Raw genomic sequence first — 24,006 nt, 5'->3', positions numbered from 1 at the left:
GTCAACTCAGACAAGATAGCCTTGCTTGTGTCCTTGCATTCTTTTTCATCTTTACAAAAGAGCCCTGCCCTGGCATCTGGGCTCCTAGACAACTCTTTACATGAATCACAAGTTACAAAATCTCATTTTCCTTCACTAGCTGAAGCATGTGAGACGGTTTACCACTCACTGGAGGCTCTGTCACCTTCCAAAATCCCCTCTTGGCCTTCAGTTTTGACTCTAAATTCCATCTTCTTGGCCAGAGCACCTAGTTGTCCTGCCTAGGAATGTGCATTTGTAGTGCAGAGCACTCGAGAGTAGGGACCAAAATCCAGCATGACTCAAGCATCTATACTTCAAGAACCCAAGAGACTGGAAAACACTGAAGCAGGTCCTAACTGTCTGCTCAAGTATGGGCTTCTCTGGTGATACACTCTCCCAGGTGAAGGGGTGTATCTGTCAAGAAAGAGGCTAAGGTGGGGTTAGGGGGCTTTCTGCTTCTGGGAGCCTGCTTTCTTGTCCTTCTTGGAGGGTTATTTGGCTAGCTTGCTATATGATTGTTGGTCCTTTGTCCCAAGTGTCTGTACTGAATCCTTGTCCCCTTTGGAGGAGAATAGGGGTCACTGTCACTGACTGCACTGTCTGAGAGTTCCTATGGCTCAGGGCTAGCTGCTGGATATTGAAGAGTCTCAGCAGCACTTAGCATTGTAAAGGTGTGTTTTCCCATCTGGGTGTAGTGGAACATGGCAGGGCAGGAGGACTATGCTCCATGGAGTCCCTCCAGGACTGAGGCTTCTTTACATAGAGCCCTTCTTTACTGGAGTTTTAGAAAAGAGTCAATCCTACCCTCTCTTCCTCCTTATCTCATACTGTTTATGCCATTGGTCCCAGGTGCTTAAGATGGCCAGACACATTCCCATTGTCACAACCCATTCTTTGAATGACATTGCATGCAGGAACAGATCTTCAAGCCATTGCTCCTCAGAACCAGGTCCTAAGGATCAGACCCTTCCTTTTCCCTTTTCTACATCCCATGAACCCTCAACACCTCAGGGATAGCCCTGAAACATGGATTGAAGTTTCCCGGGTGATCTCCATCCTCCTGATGCTTACACCTTGTTCTTTGATCCACAGAGGGTCACTTGGGATCTGCTTGGATGTGAGCTATGTCAAAATTCTTCCTGCCTCCAAATTAGTATTAGTACATCCTGAGAACAAGGCCATCTGTCTCTGTGTGTGTGTATGTGTGTTTGTGTGTGTGTGTGTGTGTACTATAACCACAACAGCAAGAATGTCCAAAACCAATGCAAAGCATGAATTCTAATTAGCAGCCTGATAACAGGGAGGAGGCAAAGGCTGGGCAGAGGCACAGCCCTGTGTTCTGGAGCTCCTACCTCCGAAATATTTGGTAAGGAGCAGATCTTCAAGCCATTGGGAAGGGCATGAGAAATAAGGGAAATGAAGCCTCTCCTCCAACACCTCCAAGGCTGTCTGCACTGCAGCCTCCTCCTGGCAGGTTTTTGCAGAGAGGGTACAAGGAGTTTGGCATTCTAGTAGCATCTGTTAGATGATAGATCACAGACACAGCAGTGATGTGTGTTCAATGAGGTGGGTGGATGCTGCGTTCATGAGCTGGAAACCAAGGGTCTGTGGCAAGGCAGTGGGGTCCAGGGCTGTTGATCATGAAGAGGAGCCACAAGCACAGGGCTAGCTATGGTGGCAATGCAGCTGTTTCCACATTGCCCTCTCTGGGACTGTCATACCAGCACAATCCCATACCTGGGTATCCTGGAGTCAGGTCCTGGCTCACTTAGGAGAGGTTCTGCAGCTCTCTCATGGTCAGTTCTCTGGTTAGCAAGATGTATCTGATGGGTGACATTTCTAAGTGAACTCCAGGCCAGAGACACATTGTAAGTTTCCCTGTGTGAATGGCTCAGTGGTGAGGGCCTTGGAGCTACATGGCTTCACCGGGTCTAGATCTTTTCTCTTCAATACTAGTATTTGAGCAGAGGACCCCACACCTCCCATCTTGAACCAACCTGGCTTCTCTACCTTTTACCTGCTACCACCCCAAACTCTGCTCTCTTTTCTGGGGTCTCCTGTTCACATTGTTTCACAGTTTTGTCTCCTGCCTGAGGGTCTCCTGAGGGCCTGCCTCTGACAGTAACATCCTAGTAGTCACCTCCTGGGCTCAGCTCATTGTTCCTTCCTCTAGGTACTCCAGTTCCCTTCTCCCTCCCATGCCCTCCTTTTCCCTCTCCCTCATTTCTTCCTTCCTTCCCTCCCTTTTTCCTTCCTTCCTCCTCCCCTCCTTCCTCCCTTTCTTCTGTATCAGTATTCCTGGATTGTCCCCAGACATCTCTTTTTGTACCTCTTTTCCTGCTCCACTAAGGGATTCTTTGGACCAACCATCACCAGGTGTACCACCCTCCAACTGTTGGCTGCCCTATTCTTACCTACACCTCCGTGTTCCCAGGGTGGCTTCAACTTTACATGTGTTTTCTTAATTGAGTTTCCAAAATGAATTACCTACAATAAAGCCAGGACATTTCTATCCCTTCCCAAAGAGTCATGATATGGTCTTACTCTATGTTGGGGTGTGGATTAGAGCCATGGGTAGTGGGATCCATGGAGAGCAGCTCATCTGTATGCTTATCCTAGGCCTGTGGTGACCCCTCAGCCACCAGCAGTCGCATTTGTCCTCTTTGTGCAGACTCTCTGTGGCTGGGGAAATTGGTATTGTGTGCTCCTCTTCAGAGATGGATGTAGCTAGCTTCTGAGGATACTTCCAGCTAGCACTGGCCACCCTGTCAAGCTCAATGTCCAGTGAGCAAGGGAGAGGTTGGCTGACCCGTGGTTGAAGCCCAGGCTGTAGGTGATAAGGAAAGAGGACAATAAACCGTGGTAGAACAAGGCTGTGAGATAGGAAGTGCATGTAGCAAGAAAAGAGAGGATCTGACAGTAAGCCATCACCAGGGGACTCAAGAGAGCCTTCACCCCTGTATGCAGGTCCTCTAGGACCCTAGTTCTGCGTTTCGGTTGTTTTTTGTTTTCGAGACAGGGTCCTCTCTCTGTAATCCAGGCTGGCATGGAGCTCAAAGTTATCTGGCTGCCTCTGCTTTCTGACTGCTGGAATTAGAACTGTGTGCCAGCGCGAAGGCTCTGTCTCTATTTCTTGTTCCTGAAGCCCCTCCCAGACAGGCCTTAGCTTATAGTGTCCTATCAACTCAGAGGTTCTTAGACATGCCACCAGTCAAGAGTTAGAGGCTGGGCGACTATGATTTGGGGATTCTTCTTCTTTGAGTAGAAAATGAAATCTAAGGGGAATGGAATCCTGGAGAGAGGGCTCTTGCTGTTCTGGCAGAGGACCCCAGTTCAGTCCTGTTCCCTACACCCACATGGTGGCTCAAAACTTCTGTAACTCCAGTTCCAGGGATCCGACATACTACTCAGGCCTTTGCAGGTACCAGGCAACCTCAGAATGTATTATATAAAAAGAAAATCATTTGTAACATACTATATAGATAATTATTTTTAAAGCTTTGAAAGAGAAAAAAGGAAAAGAACACATGTACACATTTTGACATCTTAAAACTGTAAATGACGTTTTATCACAGCACTAGGGAGGCAGAGTCAGGGGCATTTCTGAGTTCGAGACCAGCCTCATCTACAAAGTGAGTTTCAGGACAGCCAGGGCTATACAGATAAACCCTGTCTCAAAAAACAAAACAACAAAAAACCAAAGAAACAAAACAAAAAAAAAATCTACAAAAGAGCCAGGCTTTGTGGCTCACACCTGTGACTGCTAGACAGGGGAGGCAGGAAGGTAAGGGTGCAGGTTGTCCTCAGCTACGTAGTAAGTTTGAAGTCAGAGTGAGCTACTCTGGGGAGCAGATGTGGCAGCAGTCCCAAGATGGTGCCTAGGACTGCAGCCAAATCTTATGACTTGCCCCTGACTTCCTCATACACCTGAAAATAAGCCATGACCATTGTGAGAACTGCGCAGGTGCACCATGATGCAAGATCAGACCATATGACGAGTGATGATTCTGGCCAATGGACTGCTGTTATGTGGACTGTGCTGATGGGGTGTGGATGAGGGGTTATATAAGGGATTGCGATTGGGGGCAAGGAAATACACAAGAGACTACTCCTGGAGGGAGATTCATGCATGCATGTTGAAAGGTTCCTGAATAAACTGCTTTGAGAAGAACGTAGTGTCATCACTTCTTTCTGCTGGTCGGAATCGGAGGCGACCAATGGTGGGACGTTCAGAACTCATCACAGTCTGGGCAGCTAGCTGGTAAGGTTCCCGGGTAAGTGGGACAATTTAAGTTCTTGGATTGAGACTATAAGTTTCCCGGTTTGGGTACAAGTTAAGGTTCCCGTTTTTGGGACAAGTTAAGGTTCCTGGTTTTGGGACAAGTTGCACCAAGCACCATGGGGAATTCAACCTCAGGTCAAACAGTTAGCCAAGCCCTTAAGGACTTGCTGAAAGTGAAAGGAATCAGGCTGAAAAAGGAGACCCTGTAGAACTTTTTAAAAGTAGTGGATCAGGTCGCTCCTTGGTTCTCTGTATCAGGACTTCTTACAGGGCTCAGGTGGGAGAAGTTAGGGAAGGACTTGAAGTTTGCAGAAGAACAGGGAGTTCTTGCTAAAGGGGTGCTGCCAGTGTGGAGTAGAACTCCAAAAGGGCAATGAGGCACTGAATCAGGTGAGAGAGGCGCGATCCCAAAAGTCAGAGGCAGAAGGAAGTTCTAGTGATGGGGATATGTCTGAGGACAATCTGGAGAGCATAGCTGACAGTCTAGAGAAACTAAAAATGAAGGTAGAACCTTCAGGGCCAGGGCCGCTGTGGCAGCCTCCATGAGCCCCTGACAGAGGATCTGGGCATAGTCTGCATTTAGAAACCTGGAGGGAACTGGGAGCCCAGTGCTTTCCTGTATTTAAGGATGCACAGGGAGGTCATTATCATGAGCCACTTGTTTGGAAGATTGTTCAAAGATTAGCGTAAGGAGTTCGTACTTATGGTGTCAGTGCTGCTTTTGTAAGAGTGCAGTTAGAGAACCTGCACCGCTACTGCATGACTCCAAGCAATTGGCAGAATCTGGCTCATGCCTGATTGTCACCAGGCCAATATTTAGACTGGACGGCATTTTTCATTGAGGTTGCTGCTGAGCATGCAGCAATAAATGCTGGCAATGGCCAGGCAGCCTGGGATCAAGACATGCTGCTGGGACAAGGGAGATTTGTAGCGGCTCAAACTAATTATCCCATCCAAGTGTACTTCTTGACTGGTTGTTGGAAGGGCCCTGACCCAGTGTTGGTTTGGGAGAGAGGGTCTGTTTGTGTGTTTCCCCAGGATCACCAACTACTGCTGTGGATCCCAGAGAGGCTGACCAGAGCAATTCAGGGCAATCAGAGCAATGAGGATGTGGATATTCCTGTGGCTGGGAATGGTCCCGCTAGTGAGAACTGAAGAGCTTCATTGGGGAATTATTTCTGTGTTCCTGAAAACCATGCCGTTGACGCATTTGGCACAGGTGTTTCCTCAATTCTTTACATCTAATGCTTTGCTACAATTGCCTTTTTTTATCATGGGATGGAGAGATAGCTCCAGTGCCGGAATCTATGCTGCTTCAGCTAAGGGGATTGTTGTGTTTTCAGATGATTCAAAATATTTCACAGATGAGTGATTGTGTTCAGCTGTATCTACTAAAGCTGTTGCTACCTGGGTTTGAGGGTTGTGGCCTGCCAGAATATCCAAGGGCAATAGCACCTATCTAACCTAGATGGGCCCCTTTTTTGTAGGAGCTTTCGTGATTCCCTTCCACCTTGGACCGGCTGTCAATCTAGAAAAGTACCTTGGGCAGTGAAGAATTATTTTTCATTTTCCCCTTATATAGGTACAGTCCATAATAGTTCCTTTTCAGGGTATAATTGGACATATCAAAATCCAGCTCAAGTAGGAGCTAGTAATCCTTTTAATATATGGTGTTAGGTGGGGTGAATGGTAGTTGCACTGATCTTCCCCCCTTAAGCATGGTGGCGAGAGGGGCCTGGGGCAATGCAAGTTTTAATTGGAATGGACTAATGTGTTTAAAACTTCTGTATTTCAATTTGCTGGAGGGAGGAATGCTTCTTTTCAGGCTATGCCTGTTTGTATGTGGCCTCCTTTTGTGTTTATTGTTTATAATGGTAGTTATGAGAATAATGTTGTTAATTGTAGTAGTGATATTTGTTATTATAGTATGTGCTGGAATGCATCTAAATATCATTTAGCTGTTGTGACTAGGATGCCTCGCTTTGAACCTTTGCCTATTCAGGCTCCTTCTGCTATGACTTTGTTTGGACCTAAGAGGGATTTTTGGCGTTGCTGCAGCCATTGTCACTGCTGTAGCAATCTCTGCCACTGCAGCCACCAGTGCGGCCATATCCCTTACAAACTGCCGTGGCTGTGAATAATTTAACCGTTGGAGTTGCAGAAGCTTTGGATTGCTGACCGCGGACTCCCACTTGAAAGAGTGAGCCAGAATTGATGGACTTGCCCTGTGTTTGATATTAATCAGCATCCTGGCCTTCTGGTGCAACTGCCGCATGCAGAGTCATCAGTGCAGAGCCCAAGCCTTTATGATACAGGCTTTTGCGCCAGCCAAAACAGGACAATCTCCTCATGTGTGGCTTGGCATGCTAGAGAAGTAGTCAATGACGGGTAAGACTCCCTGGGCATGTCACCAACCTAAGACAGGGATCAAACCAATGCTTTTTGTCTCCCGATGATGGGTAAGGGGCATTGCCACAGGGTGCGACATAAGACAGACATTCTCTCTGCCAATAAGTACAGAAGGGGGAGATGTGGGGAGTGGGTGTCACAGCAGTCCCAAGATGGCGCCCGGGACTGCAGCCAAGTCTTACGACTTGCACCCGACTTCCTCATACACCTGAAAATAAGCCACGACCATCATGAGAACTGCGTAGGTGCACCATCATTCAAGATCAGACCATATGACGAGTGATGATTCTGGCCAATGGACTGCTCTTACGTGGACTGGGCTGATGGCGCATGGTTGAGGGGCTATATAAGGGATTGCGATTGGGGGCAAGGAGATACACAAGAGACTATTCGTGGAGAGAGATTCATGCATTCATGTTGAAAGGTTCCTGAATAAACTGCTTTGAGAAGAACGTAGTGTCATCGCTCTTTCTAGCTACATGAGACCCTATCTCATAAAACAAACAAACAAATAAAATTACAAAGGAAAACACGACAGAAAGTCCTACAAGGTACCTGTCCATTCAGCCAATTCCCCACTTAAACTTTACCTTTCCAGTAAGTTCTTCCACAGGAGGCCTCCACTCACAAACCCATCAGACTTGTTCTCATAGATGGCATCAATCACCACATGCCCTTGTGCATAATCTTCCATTTGAAGATCTCTCTCTGTCTCTCGGTCTCTCTCTCTCCCCCCCCCCAGTCTATGTTTGTGTGTATGTCTTTCAGAGAGAGACAATGTTTCTCTGTGTAGTCCTGGCTATCCTACAACTTGCTCTGTAGCCCAGGGTAGCCTTCATTGAACTCCTATCTGTCTGCACTGTCACTGAGTGATGGGGTTAAAGGCATGCACCACTATTGGAATTCCTGTTCTCTTTCTTTTAATATAACTTTGTTAGACAGGGTCTCATGTAGCTCAGGCTGGCCATGAACTTGTTATATAGTCATAGATGACCTTGAACTCCTGATAATCCTGCCTCTACCCTCCAGTTCTGGAGTTACAGATGTGTGGCACCTGACTACATGAGTTGATGATTATTTCTGATCAAGATACTGTGGACATTTGAGTTGGTTGTTTGTACAGGGGAGGGCATGTTTAGGTAAGTAAATGTGTTCTTTGAAAGGCAATATCAAGGTGCCATATGTCTGTGTTGGACAAGGAACTTTAAATATCTCCTAGTCCTGTGAATAAGTAAATAAAATATGTACATAGAATGCTAACATCCTGGAAAAGAGGTGATGAAGACGGGCGGTGGCAGGTAATATTGAGTGCATGTCTCATCTTCCTTAACAGGACCTAGCACGTAGTGCTTAGAATTCATAAGCCTCTGAGCACTTCAGAGTGGTTTCCTTTGGGACTTGGGTAGAGGAGACTCACCCACACTAGTTCTTCTACACATTTCAAAAATAACTGAGCTATACAGGTGTGTTACTGTGAAAGAAAGAAATCAAAATTGAGGTAGGGAAGTGAACGAGTATTAATGGCCAATGGCCAATCACTGCAGGATCTCACACTTGGACCTTGTAGAAGACTGCAGTGTGGTGTGCTGGCCAATGAAGCACAGTCCTGAATTTCCATGGAGGCTGTTTCAGCTGTTAACATTCACATGGACATTCACCAACTGATTGATACTAATTCTAGATCTCCCTGGCAGAACAATATCTCATAGGCATAATAAAGAGTGGGGACTCCCATAAGGTTCCAGGTGTCTCTTCTAGGGTTAAAAATAGCATGGCATGTGCTGATAACTTCTCCCAGTATTGTATGGAGGGGGATAAGGAGGTCTTGGGGGGTCTAGAAACCCCCTATCAACATGCTTCAAAGCTTTAATACCTGGGTCCCCATGAAACCCTACATACCCAGATTAACCCAGAAATCTGGGTAAGAATGGGGTTTTTAAATGTCATTTATAAAATTAAGGTTGCTGATAAATGAAGTTGAACTTTGAAGGGCCAAAGCCATGTTCCTGTTCTCTGGTATCATCCCTGAGTCCACTCAGAATGGGTGTCAACCTAGTTCTAAATTTACCCTAGCTGTGTTAGGTAGGAATGTGAACCACTAACATCTGCCTATGCAGGCAGGATTTATTTACTATGCAGCATCAGCAAATGTATCTGTGACAAGGAAACAAACACACCGGGTCCCCCACGAGAAAAAGAACGAGCTGTTCAAAGCGAAGAGTCAGGATTGGGTCCATGAGACCCCTTTACCCCAAGCTGATGAGCTGAGGGGTTTGTCTCAATCCTGCCTCTTGTGTAACCCTTACAGGACATTTGACAAAGCTTCATTCCACTGATTTTGGCTTGCCTCTCCTTGTCTCCTTATACCATGATTCTGCATGCATGCTCCAAGTAGACTGTATTTAGCTATAAAAAGATATTCTTTCTGTCTTTCCTAGAGTGTTCTGGGTTTTGCCATGTTATATACAGCCATTTTGTACCTCCTGAGGAGAGCCATCCTGGAAATACTAAAAGCCAGAGCTTGCACTATCATGGTCTTGAGTTCTTCTGGCCCAGAAGATCTCAACCTGTGTTATCATAACCCCTTTGACAATGGCATGACCCTTTCAAAGGGAGTCACCTAAGACCCTCCTGCATATCACATATTTACATTATGATTCATAACCATAGCAAAATTACAGTTATGATGTAGCAACGAAAATGACTTTATAGCTGGGAGTTCACCACAACATGAGGAACTGTATTAAGGGGCTGCAGTTTTAGGAAGGCTGAGAACCACTGCTGTGATGGATGGCACTGGACATACAGCAGATATTGCTTAGCCAGCATGGTGGTAGAGTGTGATAGGAAGCCAGACATGGAGTTTCAGTTATCCACAGCTTACCTTGTGTCTTGGCCTTGCAGGTTTAGTCTCCACTGCCAGCTGCCATGGGCAAGCAGAACAGCAAGCTGGATCCTGAGGTGCTGCAGGACCTGCGGAAACACAGGGAGTTCACCAACCATGAGCTTCAGGAGTGGTAGAAGGGCTTCCTCAATGGGTGTTCCACTGGCCACCTGACCGTGGACAATTTCAAGATCTAGGCCAAATTCTACCCCTACAGAGAAGCCTCCAAGTTCGCTGAACATGTCTTCCACACGTTTGACACCAACAGTGATAGCACCATCAACTTCCGAGTGTTCATCATTGCTCTGAGCATGACCTCTCAGGACAAGCTGAAACAGAAGGTAAAGTGGGCCTTCAGCATGTACGACCTAGACAGCAATGGCTACATCAGCTGCAGTGAAATGCTGGAGATAGTGCAGGTACCTGCACTTGACAGGGCCTGGCGCATGGGGAGTCAGGGATCCAGGACCCCCATCCCCGGCCCCATACACCAGGTCATTCCTCTGCCCACTTGCTACCTGGTATACTAAAGGACTGCATGTCTGCACAGAATAATGATAAAAGCTAAGCATCTATCGATTGCTTGCTGGAAATCAGGCCCCAGCTGAGCTCATCCATCAGGTTTATTCACACAATTCTATAAAACGGGTCTTTTTTTTTAACCTCTAATAAGATGTGAGGCTCAGATAGGTGATTAAGAATTGTCAAAGCAAGAACTGGGAAAATGGCTCAGTGGGGAAGAACACTTGATACTCAGCATGAGGACCTGAGTTCTGAATCCCAACACCCACGGAAAAGGCAGGAGTGGCTGAGCATGCCCGAAACCCTAGAACTAGGGGACAAGTGAGTCCCAGAAGCTTGCTGAGCAGGCAACCTAGCTAAAATGATAAGCCCCGGCCAGGTTCAGTGATAGAGAAAGGGAATCTTGTGAACACCGGTATTCCTGTTTGGCCTCTGCATGGGTGGGTGATCATCTACACACATATGTATAACATACACACACACTAGCTGTCTATAGGGCTTCCTATAGAAATCAGAACGACACAGTAAAGGATGAGTCAGCAGTCAGTCCTTCACAGGAGCAATGCTTATGTGCACCTTGCATCCTTCCTACTCCATGCTCTAAACCATCTCTGTATTTGGTCCAGTGAGCTGACTCTGTGGGTAAAGGTGATTGCTACCAAGCCTGGCAGCCTGGCTTTGATCCCTAAGACCCACATGGTAGGAAAAGAGAACCAGCTTCCACAAGTTGTCCTCTGAATTGGTCGTGAGGTCATCTCCCTCAAATAAATAATTACATACATCCATAAAATAAGTAAAGTAATTATATACAGTGCCTAATACAATGGCTATAGATGTTAATAATAATTTGTATTATTTGGGAAATAACAAGAAACTGTGTACCTCCAGTTTCATTTTCTAGACTATTTTCCACCTGTATTTTGTTGAATCTGCAGATTCAGGACCCATGGGTGGGCAGGGATCAATGGATTTCCCCTTTGACCTTCCCTCAAGGATTTCCCAGCTCCCCACCAAAGACCTTCCTTTCAGACAGATGCTTTCCCCCACAACCTCCCCTCTACTCAGAACCAAGGAGCCCTACATTCTTCCATGCCCCAGCTGTATCCTGTGCTCTTGAACATCACTTAAACTTTCCTGGCTCCCTTTACCCAGCACCTTGTTTGTGAGACTTGTTCTGATGAGAGAAGGGTCCTGACTCTGCCCTGTCATTGCTCCTTGGTTAGCTGAGCAAGGACCGTAACTCACCCTCCGTCCTCCAGAGCACACTCACAGATGCCCCTTTGCAGGCCATCTACAAGATGGTGTCCTCCGTGATGAAGATGCCTGAGGACAAGTCCATGCCCGAGAATCAAACAGACAAGATCTTCAGGCAGATGGAAACAAGCAATGAAGGTAGGAAACATGGTAGGAGTGAGCAGGTGGAGTGGGAAGAGGGGATTTGAAGAGGGGGTGAGGGTACGGAGAGGGGAGTAGGTGAGCCTGTGAAACTGTTGATGGCACAGAGGTTTTTGGTATACACTCTCTGCCCTATGCAGGCCTGCCCTTTTCCAGCCCACTTGATTCAGCTCTGATAGAGGTTGGAGGAAGTTTGGAAGCAAGATGGACTCCTGAGCCTTCCTGGAGGTTCTAGCCAAAATCACCTGTTCTATTTCACTCAGTGGATTTTTAAGAGTTATTTTATTATTTCAATTGTGGGCATGTGTGTGAGAGAGAAATACTACATGCATTTGCATATATGCATGCAGGTGCCTGTGGAGGCCCAGAGCAAGATATTGGATCTCCTGAAGCTGGAGTTACTGGCAGTTGTAAGCCCTGGTACTTGGATGCTGTGAACCAAACTCTGATCCCAGCAGAAGTGGTAAGTGCTCTAACCATTGAGTTTCTCTCCAGCCATACCTCATCCCCTTTGAGCTTAGACCAGGCCAAACTCAATGAAATGCACTCAGCACGTGGGACAATTATTACTAAAATGCCTTTGTACACAGAGTTCCTGCATCTGGACTCCTCTTCCCTGTTTGAATGGAAAACTCCTACTGATCCTGTGAAACCTTGTCTCTCTGTCTCATTTGTGTAGCCTTCCCTGTCCCCCATATCTCCTTCTTAGTCTTACTAGCTACCAGTCAGTAAGAAATATATATGCCTTCCATTTGGAGGCTCTATTATGTTCTTTGTGGTTCACATATTTTTAATGGCCATGCTGGCCTAATTAGGGTCAGATCACTAGTCCTGTTTCCCACTAGGTATTAAAACCACTATTCTCCAAAAGTTTAAGTGGCCCAGTCATGATGGTTCAACTTTCCAATCCCAGCACTAGAGGAGCTAAGGCAGAAGAATCTCAAATTTTAGGTCACCTTTGGTTCCCCAGGAACACCCTGTCTCATAGAATGAATGAAGAGGCCTAAGTAGCTTGTTCTAGGTCCAGTAACTGACAAGGGACAGACTCAGGACTCAAACCCTGTGCTGCCTGACACAGAGCCCCTAGATACTGTCACCACTGCTTAGCTCTGTCCTCATCCAAATGGTGTGGGAAGCCTTGTCAGCTTCATCTCAGGGTCCCCTTGACTCCCAGGTTCTCTACACTAGACTTCTTTTTTCTGGGGGCCATTGAAGTTGACTGAATTGTTCCCATTGAAAGGCCCAGGAACAGTCTAACAAGTCTCGATTCCAAGATATTCAAGAGCCACCCTATGGTGCAACACTGAATGTGAGCTGAAAGAACCTAGTGGGGAAACCCCCACTCAATTCCTGATTCGACATGCACCCAAGAATCACGAACAGACGACCAACTTGATGTAAGAACAGGAGGTAGTTTAATGGCGGAGCTCTGGGTCGAAATGTATCTCAGGGAGGAGACAGTGGATTTGACCATGAGGCTTGGAAGCTAGGGGTTTTTAAAGAAAAGGGGTGGTGCTGGGGGAGGAATTGGCGCGGTTTCACATGATTGGTTGATTTAAACATCAGCAGACTGTCAGAAGTGCAGGAGATAGGGAGGCAACAGGCCAGTCAGAACATGTAACGATGGGCCTGCCCGGGCATGTCCCGGCCTGTTCTGCTATTTTCTCAGCCCCAGGTTTCAAAGCTCACAAACAACTCTTTGGGCTATTTGACATACATTACATGAATCACAGATCTCAATTTTTTTAATTTTCTTTCATGAGCCTTAGATGGCAGTGGTGCACTACTCAATTGCTGCTTCTGCAGCCTGAAGGACTATTTTTCCACTGGGTGAGTCTGTGGCTTCTGTTACGAACCTCCAATATCAGAATTCATGGATGGAAGAATTAATATGCTAGTGAGTGACCGAAAATACGTGGATCCAAAAATTGATATCAAGAAGATAGGGTGTTTCCCTCCCCCTTGTTTCTGTGGGAGTTCATTTACTAGGTTTCTCAGAGACTGTCTCATTTAGGAAAGACCCCTCAAAGTGTAGAATTTAGCCAAAAAACAGAAGCACCCCCAATGGTGTCACTAGTGCACGGAGCTATGCTTCAACCTCTTGACACGGACTTCAGGGTCACTCCAGCGTCAGCTGCAGCTGTTAAATGTAATCGACAAATCATGAAAGTGTATTTTCTTTGATTCAAGCTAAAATTAGCACAAGGCCCTGCAAAGCCTTCTAGACATGTAGCCTTTTCTGGCAAATGCAGCTTAGAAACTAGTCCATTGTCCTTTCTAAGCTGGTTATTTACCACAGGATGGACCACAGGGGGAGGGTACTCAGAAGTGAGCCTGAGCAGAAAGTCGCCTGCACAAAGGGTACAGAGAGGAGGATGGGGCAGAAAGGAAGGGTGCAGAGCCGAGGATGGGGCAGGAAGGTTCATTATTAAGAGACCCTATGGTCACCTCCCCACAGAAACTTCTCTGCAATTTTCTAACCATAGGAAGAGCCATCAGTGATAGTGACAAGGCAGATCTACACATGCTCTGAAACTGCACCAGATACCATGCACACAGCATGCATGTGTATGTGTGCGCACACAATCATGATATGAAAAAGCTGTGTGGATGGTAGCAGTGTCCCTATCCCTGACTTCAACATCACTGTAGCTGTGCAGGACAGGACCAGGGGTGAATTTGAAGGACAGATGCATGGACCCAGCTGCAGCTTCCCTTGGGTCTGTCATTACTCAAACATCAAAACTTTTATTTAATTTTTTAAAACAGGGCTGTGGGGAGACAATGGCTTAGTGACTAAAACATGTTCGATGTAAGCATGAAGACCAGAAATCAGATCTCTAGAACCATGTAATAGCTGGGCAGGTATGGCAGTTACCTGTAATCCCAGCATCTGAGAGGCAGACTGGACATCCTCAGGGTCAGCTGCCTGGCTAGCTTAGCTGGAATCAGCAAGCTACAGTTCAGGAGACCTGGCCTCAATAAATACAGTGGAGAGTGGGGTAGGGAGACACCCAATGTCTACCTTGAGCTGCCCACACATGCACATGTGCCTACAATATGGAAATACACATGCACAGTGCATATGCATACACATGCAAAAACATTAAAATCAGAAATGTAAAGAAATCTGTAGGCCCGGGTGTCTGTGACTAGTCCATTCTTCTGACCTCCAGCTGAGGTTTGTAAATCTGGCCCTTTCCTCTCTACATATCTCTCAGCTTTCTCAAACTAGCTTGACCTGAAGGAAACCCATCACTGCCTTGGTACTGAATTCCAGGGCCACTCCAGGATAGAAACTGGGGTCCTCCTTAGCATCTCCTTCTATGTCCACTTAAACAATGATTCTCAACCTTCCTAATACTGCGATCCTTTAATACAGTTCCTCATGTTGTGGTGACCTCCAGTCAAAAAAATTATTTCCCTTGCTACTTCATAACTGTAACTTTGCTGCTATTATGAATTCTAATATAAATATTTTTGGAGATAGAAGTGTACCGAAAAAGTTAACCCTTAGGTTGAGAACTGATAAATCTGCCTTGCTGTGGTTGGTGCTAGTTTCTCCATCTTTGGACCTGTCAAGAGTTCAGGCTCTTGACAATTGTCATCTTGAGCAATGACACTGAGAATAGACCCAAAGTCCAGACCCATAATCCTGGCCAGGAGCCTTTCCCGGCAGAAAAATCACCTGGCATTGCCCCCTGTGGACTGGGTACCTGCCTTACAGGGTAGCCCTATGGTGGACACAGGGTTTGTCTTCGTAGGTAATGTCCTCCTCTTTGTGGAAATTTTAGATAAACTCAGTGTCTGAAGCAAAAGACATGAAGATTTAAGGAGAGTTTCAGACTGAAAGACAAGGAATCTCTAGAGAGACCAGGTTCTGTCTGGTCAGAACCAACTAGCCAAATCTGATCCTCTGGTTCCAGAGCCAGGGCTGGCTCCAAAAGTCCACTCAGCACCTCTCAGGCATTAGGCACCAGATAAAAGGCCCGGAGCAACTTCCAAGGGAGCAGTTGGCCATGTGATAGGGGAGTTTGGAGTTTAAGGACATTTTGTACCTCAGCTGCTTTTCTCACCCACAACTAGGACCCGTGTGACATATGTGTGAGCCCACAAGTCACACAACTTCCCAAACCTCTGCTCCTTCCTTTGTGAAGTGAGACTAACTAAACACATGCAGTACTAAAATCCCTCCTCTGGGGAGACAAAATGGTACAGTTCCCCCTAAGGTCTCCATGTCAAACGGAAACAAGATTTGCCGAAGTTCATTCTGTAAAGCCAATGAGTTTATTGAGCTTCCTTAGAGAACATAAGGGGGAGGTGTTTGCAGTAGTGTGGGTGCTCCTCACCCAAAAGGCTGCACATAGAAAGCCTTTATCCTGCAGGGACCAGTTCTTCTCCATAGCCATATGGATGACAGAGCCCCGCCCCTAGTCTTCCTGATGTCCTGGCCATCTTGGAGGGTGTTTGTTTAAGCCAGGATGGGGCAGTCTTCCTCAAACCCACAGATGTTCAGGCTGGGATGCAGGAGATAAAGAGCAAGCAGGGACCAACCACACCCTAACTCTCTCATCTGTGTTTGCAGTTGTATAATCTACTGGTGCACAGTCATAGCCAACAAGTTTGGATTTTAGTTGATGCCAGATGCAGTCAAGATAACTGGCCAAGATCAGTGGTCATGGGGTTAAAGAGAAGCTGGGCAGCACTTTCTTCACTGTCACCAGTTGGATACCAACTCGGATGGATTTTGTTAAACCTGGAACGGTGCTGGCATGGAAGAGGTGCACAGTGAGAGTTAACTGTGGCAGGGAGCTTGGGTAGGAGGTCAGCAGTGAAGACAGTCAGTCCATTCAACAGACACTGTGCTCAGGGACCAGAGCCGTGCTACAATGGTGGCTCTTGTCAGGAGTTCAGACTCCACTGTGGAAATGGACATCAGGAGGTGGCTGTAATATGAAACTATAGCCTGTGGGGATGTGGTCTCTGAAGGGGTATAGCAAAGACTTGAGGAATGATGCTTGGGAGTGGGCACCTCACTCTAATGGAGACTCCAAGCAATTACACACTCAGTCCTTCACTGAGCCACATCTGACATCCCCTAGGGCAGATCTCTTAGAGACAGTTCCTCAGCTCAGAGTGGCTGAGCAATGCAGCCAGAGCTGGAAGGGTTTGCTGGTTTCTTCTCTGGTGTCTGTGACCAAATATCTTCAAAAAGCAACTCATGGGAGAAAGGGTTTCTATGGCAGATGGTTTAAAAGGATGCAGTCTATCATAGCAGCAGGAAGCCCAGAGAGATGAGTACTGGGACTCAGCTGGCTTTCTCCTGTTTATGCTCTCTGGAACGCTAGCTGGGGGAATACTGCTGCCCATATTTAAGGTGGGTGGCTCTTCCCATTTCAATTAACCTAACAGACAATCCCCTGAAGACACACCCTGAGTCATATCTCTATGGTGATGCTAGATCAGTGGGTCTCGACCTGTGGGTCTCAACCCCTTTGGTGGTGGGGGTCACATATCAGATATTTACAATCTGATTTGTAACAGTAGAAACATAAAGTTTTGAAGTAGCAACAAATAACTTTTGGTTCGGAGTCACCACAGCACAAGGAACTGTATTAAAGGGTCGTAGGGTTAGGAAGGCTGAGAAGAGAATTGCTACACTAGATCCTGTCAAAAACTAATATTGAGCAACCACAGAGGGTCAATCACAGATCTCTTCCAATGGAACTCCTGGCCCACTGAGCCTCACTGCGCTGATTCTTAAAATTTGGGTAGAAGAAAAGTTGCCACCAATGTGTCTCCCCAGTGGGCACAGACTAACGACAGGGAGATAAATGCCTTTCCTGACCTTCAGTAACCACTGTGAGCATGGGTTGTCAGGGGCCTTGGAGTGAGGAAGGCCAACATTAGGTACTATAACTGTAACTCAGCGTGGAGATGACCACTCCTTCAGGTCTTGGGGCTGAGCAGAAATCAATGTCAGAGGACCAAAGGAGGAAGAAAACTCTATCGTGCTCAGGGCTGCATGGAAAAGGAATGGAGGTCAGAGAGCCACAGTCCAGAGATGCAATTACACTGCACAAGTACTTAGAACTGACGGTTCCCTATGTTTGTCTCCAGCCTTGAAAGGCAACTCTGTTAACAACAGTGTTCATGTTCAAGGTGTGGTTGATCCATTATTCCTGCACTTGCTGTCAGAGCGTGGCAGCTAAGGCCAGGACTATACAAGGCTTCCATTCAGAGTTTCAGCTGATACCTGCTAGTGAAGATCTCCCAGGCCCAGAAAGACAGACATGCCAGATAGTCCTGAGGTAGCCTCCAAGTTCTGAATGGGACCCTGATGAGGTCTCTGTGTGACCTGGAAGAGAGATGCCCAGTCTGACCTGGAATGTTCATACAGGTTGCCTGAAGCTGGTATGGGGAGTTATGGAGCTTAGGCTGCAAGCAGGGCCACCTGGGGAAGAACAAGATGCATAAGATAGAGGCAAGATGATCAGTGGGAGGGGAGGGGAGGGGAGGGGAGGGAAGGTGTGGGGAGGAAAAGAGGAGGGGAGGGAAAGGGGAGGGGAAGGGAGGGAAAGAGGAGAGGAGGGAAAGGGGAGGGAGAGGGGAGGGGAACGAGAGGGGAGGGAGAGGGGAGGGAGAGAGGAGGGAGAGGGGAGGGAGAAGGGAGGGAGAAGGGAGGGAGTAGGGAGAGGAGGGGATGAGAGGAGAGGGGAGGAGAGAGGACTGTCTAGGCCTTTCTGGTATTTGTTAACAAGCTATGAGATGAGCCAGGGTGCAGGTCAGTTAGAGGTCAGAGGGAGGAAGGAAGGAGACTAGACTGACATCAGAGCTTTCTCCCTCAGCCACACAGACATAACTGGCAAACGCTCACTAGAGCATTCTTTGTCATAAGAACTGAACATCAATCCTGAGAGATGCAGTCAAGCAATTTTGGGGTATGGAATGCAGTATGCAGAATATGATACACAGAATGTGTGATACACAGACATAGGTACATACATTCACAAGACTAAGATATATCTAAATAGCCACATGAAAAACCTTGGCATGCTTCTGTGTATAAGAATAAGGCACCAGGCAGTGGTGGAGCATGGCTTTAATCCCAACAGGAGGCAGCAATAGCTGAATCTCTGAGTTTGAGGCCAGCCTGGCTACAGACTGAGTTCCCAAACAGCCAAGGGTAACCAGAGAAACCCTTTCTCAATTAAATAAATAAATAAATAAATAAATAAATAAATAAATAAATAAATAATAAAAATAAAGGAGAGAGATGAGAGGCAACCTCCTTAGGGGTCCTCAGGGGTTCCAACCTCAAGCAACGGGTGACTTCTAACATCTAGTGATAAAACAGGCCCCTGAGTTGGTCTCTATCAACTTATTGCCCACTCATTATGAGGAGGGAGGCTACCTGCCAGTGTTAGGAGCCCTATAGAGAGGCCCAGGTAGCAACAGCCCACAGGAACCAGGGCCTGCCGGCTGCCACCTGAAAACACACAGAGAGAAAGTTGCCCTGGCCACAGCCCAGATTCTGGGACAGCTGAGCTACTGCATTCCTGAGCGACAGGAATGCTGGGAGAGCAAACACTAAGAGTTTAAGGGTAACCTTGGGAGGAGGTCCACTGTCTAAAGGCACACCAGTGGGGACCCATGGGGAATGTGAATGCTTCCTGAGAAGTCCTGGGCTGCTGACAGTCACTAAGGGCTCTTCAACAGTTACAGACAACATTTAAACCAAAAATAAGACAGGCTGGAGAGATGGCTCAGTGATTCAGAGCACTGGCTGCTCTTGCAGACAACCCCATTTGGTTCCCAGCACTCACACAGCATCTCACAAAGGTCAGTTTCTCCAGTGACTCCCTCTTCTGGTTTTCAGAGGTACTGCACTCATGTGGCACACCTACATACAGGTGTACCAATGCTTATACACATAAAATTAAACAACCCCTTTTTTTTTTAAAAAAAAAAAAAGCAGAAGCCAGGCACGGTGGCATATACCTTTAATCCCAGCACACAAAGATACAGCCTGATCGACAGCCTTTATCTACATAGCGAGTTCTAGGACAGCCAAAGTTACATTATAGAGAGACCTGGTCTGCGCTGAGAGAGAGAGAGAGAGAGAGAGAGAGAGAGAGAGAGAGAGAGGGCAAGGACGAGGGCGAGGGAGAGGGAGAGGGAGAGGGAGGACAGAGGGAGAGGGAGGAGGGAGGGGAGGAGGGAGGGGAGGAGGGAGGGGAGGAGGGAGAGGGAGAGGGAGGGAGGGAGCATTGGGCTGAAGTAAAGAAATGGCCCACTCATCCCATCCTATTTCCCACCATGACAACTGCTGGTCTCTAGCACAGACTGGCCAGCAAGTAACAGGGAGAATCAATCCCAAGAGTTTCTCAGGACACACTGAGATAGGTGCTCAGTGCCACACCTTCTGTCTGTCTGTCTGTCTGTCTGTCTGCCTGTCTGTCTGTCACTGTCTGTCACTGTGTCTGTCTGTCTGTCTGTCTGTCTGTCTGTCTCTCTCTCTCTCTCTCTCTCTCTCTCTCACACACACACACACACACACACACGAGTCCATCTCACTGCCTCCTCTGCCCACTCGCCTACTCCAGAGTTGTTAGTGACGTGGGCCTGCCTGTCTGAGAGCTGGGATCAGTAGAGGAAGCACAGCAATTGACTGTCTATGGGTTTGTATGAGAAAAGAGAAACATTTGGTCTCAGAAAGGATGGCATTGCTAGGAGTACCGGGGTGGAATGGGCTCCCATCCTGGCAGGGACTATGAGGAAGTCACCTCCCTCAGGGTGGGGAGAGGGCCCTTAGGGAGCTCACCTGGGACTGCAGTTGTCCCTCTGCTGTGTGATCTGAGGCCAGTTTGGAACCTAGGAGAGTCTAACCCAAAGTTCACCTGCTTTAAAAGGTCTCTGATTTGTATGGGATATCCTTTCTCACAGCAAAATACAGACCTAATACATCAATGTAAGTTAAACCTTCTCTTTACCAAGGGAGGGACTTAGAAGGGCCACGCTGTTCCTGTACTTCTACTCCATCCCAGACACCCTTGCCCCATTTTGGTCCTTAGAGCCAGACCTTTAATGAGTCTCATGTAGAAGGGTCTGTAGCAGTGACATTACAGAAGACTATCCTGTGGGACAATTGTTTCCTCTTTGTGTTTCCTCATGATCTTTAAATAGACAGGCAATCACAGTGACACTCACCCTGCCACCAAGACTGTGCTGTCCCCTGTCCCCAGAAGACAGACTGGTGAATCACACAGAACCATAAAGACTGTCCCCTTGGCCATGATCTCCATGCCTCCTCCTGTCCCCTGTAGCTTAGGGTTTCGTCAGTACCAAGAGTGTGTTTTGTTTTTTGTTTTTGTTTTTTTTTTTTTTTTTTTTTTTTTTTTTTTTTTTTTTTTGGCTTTTTCGAGACAGGGTTTCAATGTTTAGCCTTGGCTGTCCTGGAACTCACTCTGTAGACCAGGCTGGCCTCGAACTCAGAAATCCGCCTGCCTCTGCCTCCCGAGTGCTGGGATTAAAGGCGTGCGCCACCACGCCCAGCTTTTTTTTTTTTTTTAAGATTTATTTATTTATTATATGTAAGTACACTGTAGTCGTCTAGATATTCCAGAAGAGGGAGTCAGATCTCGTTACGGATGGTTGTGAGCCACCATGTGGTTGCTGGGATTTGAACTTCGGACCATTTGGAAGAGCAGTCGGGTGCTCTTACCCAGTGAGCCATCTCACCAGCCCTCCAAGAGTGTGTTTTAATGAGTAGACTCCCCACAGCAGTACATCAATTAGTTTAAAATTGCACCCGACCCACCCCACACACACCTTGTGAGCTTGGGCTGAGGCCACATCTCCAGAAAGAGCATTGGCTGCCCTCCCACGTCTGTCTCCTCTGCTGGCCAGCGACTTGTCAAAGGGTAGAGGGAAACAGCATCTAAAGTTAGGAAGAAGAAATGCCTTTTGTGTCACTGACCTGCATTCTTTCCATATATTTGTTTTCATAGCAACAAACCAAATGTTTTAAAACAGAAACCAGAATTGATGTGAAGCAATTTCATCACCTGCCTTCCACAGAGCAATTGGCGCCTCCATATTAAGTCCTGTGTGTCCTCTGCTTCCTCCTTTTGGGGCCTCTGTTGGACACAGTTTTCTCTTTTGAGCTACTCACTTGCAGCTGAGAAAGAACCTTTCTTCCATAGTAGCAAGACTCAGAAGTGGGTAAACCAAGACAGCAACATGTCTTTATTACCATCATCAGAAAAGAGCCAGGCCCCCTTCCACCGCACAAAGTGGCACAGACCTAGGAAATTCCCAGCTCCCGCTTTCTCCACAAAGCTAGCTCAGTGACATTTTCCAAGTGAGGAGGCAGGAGAGGAGGTGCAGTCTGTCTAGACTAGACTGATGAATAGGCTTTCTCAGCACACCTACAGCAGTATGTGTGGACACTGACATGTGGGGCTGCTTCTTGACTTTGCCCCAGAAGACACAAGCCCCACAGAGCCTCACCCATGAGCCTGAGTACAACTAAGTATTAACTAACTCTCTTCCTTACTCACAGATACAGCTCAGTCATGGGCAGAACAGACATGCTCATGGGAATTCAGAAGGGAAAACTGTTAGCAATGAGATGGGTCCTATCCTTCCTGAGGGAGCTGGTTACAAAATTCAGGCAAGGCAACCTCTGAAGAACAAACATGTCATGCTTATGCAACAAGGAGAGACCTGGCCCTGATAGAGCCAAAGAGGATGTTTGGAGTAGGAGAGGGACAGAGAAGATTATAAAGAGACCTGTAGATGGGTATGAACAGGAACACCAGCAGCAGATATATCTTCCAGCAGTTAATACATCTTCCAGCAGCCAGGGATTTCAAAAAGAGGTGAGGGCAAAGAACGAGAACCATGCCTATGGTTCGTGAGGTACAGACATCCTTGGGGCTTTTGAGGCTTTAGGTGACTCTCAGAAACCTTATGTCATGAACCCAGGTGGAGATGGAAGTTGTTGGGTAGAAATTTAGAAGTCCTCATTTGCAATAGAAGTGTCTGCCTTCTCACCACCCCTCAGCAGCCCAAGAAAGTTCTTCAGGCTCCAGCTTAGCAAGGCTTAAGCAACTGCTACGAATAAGAACAGGTTTATTTTTAAAGCAAAATCTCCCTTGAGTTACAAAAATAAATCATATTCGGGCTGGCATGTAGCAAATTTGGTCGAGAGCTTGCCTAACTTTCATGACACCCTGGGTGGAGTACTCAGTGCTACATAAAACTAGGCATGGTTGCACACATCTATAGTCCCAGAACTCAGAGGTGGAGGCAGGAGGATCATAAATTTAAGGTCATCATCATCATCTGAACAGCAAGCATGAAGTTTGGGTCTACTTTGGGCTATATACACCCTATCCTGGAGACAAACAAACAAACAAGCAAATAAATGACACTTGTAAAATTTCAAATAAGCCAGGCAGTAGTGGGGCACACCTTTAATCCCAGCACTTGGGAGGCAGAGGCAGGTGGATTTCTGAGTTGGAGGCCAGCCTGGTCTTCAGAGTAAGTTTCAAGATAGCCAGGGCTACACAGAGAAACCCTGTCTCCCCCCCCCAATTCTTCAGATGGTTCCAGCCCCCTCAGAAGCCTCCCATTGCCTTTTAATAATCATATACCTCTCTCTCTTCCTCTCTTCCATTTTGGGATATTTTTTCACTCCATAGAATTCCCTAGACATTCTTTATGGCTAAGCTGCCTTCCACAGCACCAATGCATGGCATCTGGGTTACCAAGTCACTATTGAAGGACATCTGGACAGTGCTTATGGCCATTACACACAATAATTGTGAATATTTACAAAAAGGTGTATCTGTGAACACCAGTTTCCATGTCTGTGGGATAACTGCCCAGGAACACGATGGTTGGACCTCACAGCAATTGTATGCTCAGCTCAATTGTTTGTTTTAAAATTTTATTCATTTACTTCTTTCATAGATGGAGTGTATGAATGTGGAGGTCAGAAGACAAATTGAAGGAGTCAGTTTTGCTACATTGATCCTGGGTTTTAGCCTCAGGTTATCAAGCACCATTACCCACTTAGCCATCTTACCAGCCTGTGTGCTGTTGGGCATTGGGCTATACACTGACAGTCTGGTCTCCAGTCAAGCTGAGGTGTAACCCAGGGACCCAGTGGGACAGAAGTTCTCTCATGTCTCCAGGAACTCTGGCTCCTGTCAAAGTTACCACCCCCACAGCCCTCACAAGAGAAGCATGGCTTTAGTCAAATAGGCAATGCCCCAAGCTTCTGACTTTCAGGTTAAACTCATCCCCAGTTACCTAGCAACAGTAAAGATAACAGCATACCATAAGAGGGGCTGTTTGGCCCCTCTTCATTCTCTTGCTCTCTTGCTCTTACTCCTCTTACACTTACTCTCCACTCTCCTCTCCTCTCCTCTCCTCTCCTCTCCTCTCCTCTCCTCTCCTCTCCTCTCCTCTCCTCTCCAACCTC

General features: G+C 47.0%; 1 protein-coding gene across 1 annotated transcript in view; it reads left to right on the top strand.

The window, feature by feature from the left end:
* LOC147001150 (uncharacterized) overlaps positions 1 to 24,006 on the top strand; it is an 83,400-nt gene that overhangs the window by 35,409 nt on the left and 23,985 nt on the right. Inside the window, exons 4-6 of the mRNA XM_085830230.1 lie at positions 9,617 to 9,937; positions 11,405 to 11,510; positions 11,864 to 11,976. Of these exons, the coding sequence (XP_085686356.1) occupies positions 9,617 to 9,770 (154 nt within the window). The 3' untranslated portion in view covers positions 9,771 to 9,937; positions 11,405 to 11,510; positions 11,864 to 11,976. The remainder of the gene's footprint in view (positions 1 to 9,616; positions 9,938 to 11,404; positions 11,511 to 11,863; positions 11,977 to 24,006) is intronic.

Source organism: Mus caroli, unplaced genomic scaffold (assembly GCF_978045245.1).
Source record: "Mus caroli unplaced genomic scaffold, Mus_caroli_1 scaffold_14, whole genome shotgun sequence".
Taxonomy (NCBI): Eukaryota; Metazoa; Chordata; class Mammalia; order Rodentia; family Muridae; genus Mus; species Mus caroli.
The sequence above is the reverse complement of the archived record's forward strand: the minus strand, read 5'-3'. Positions and strand labels throughout refer to the sequence as shown.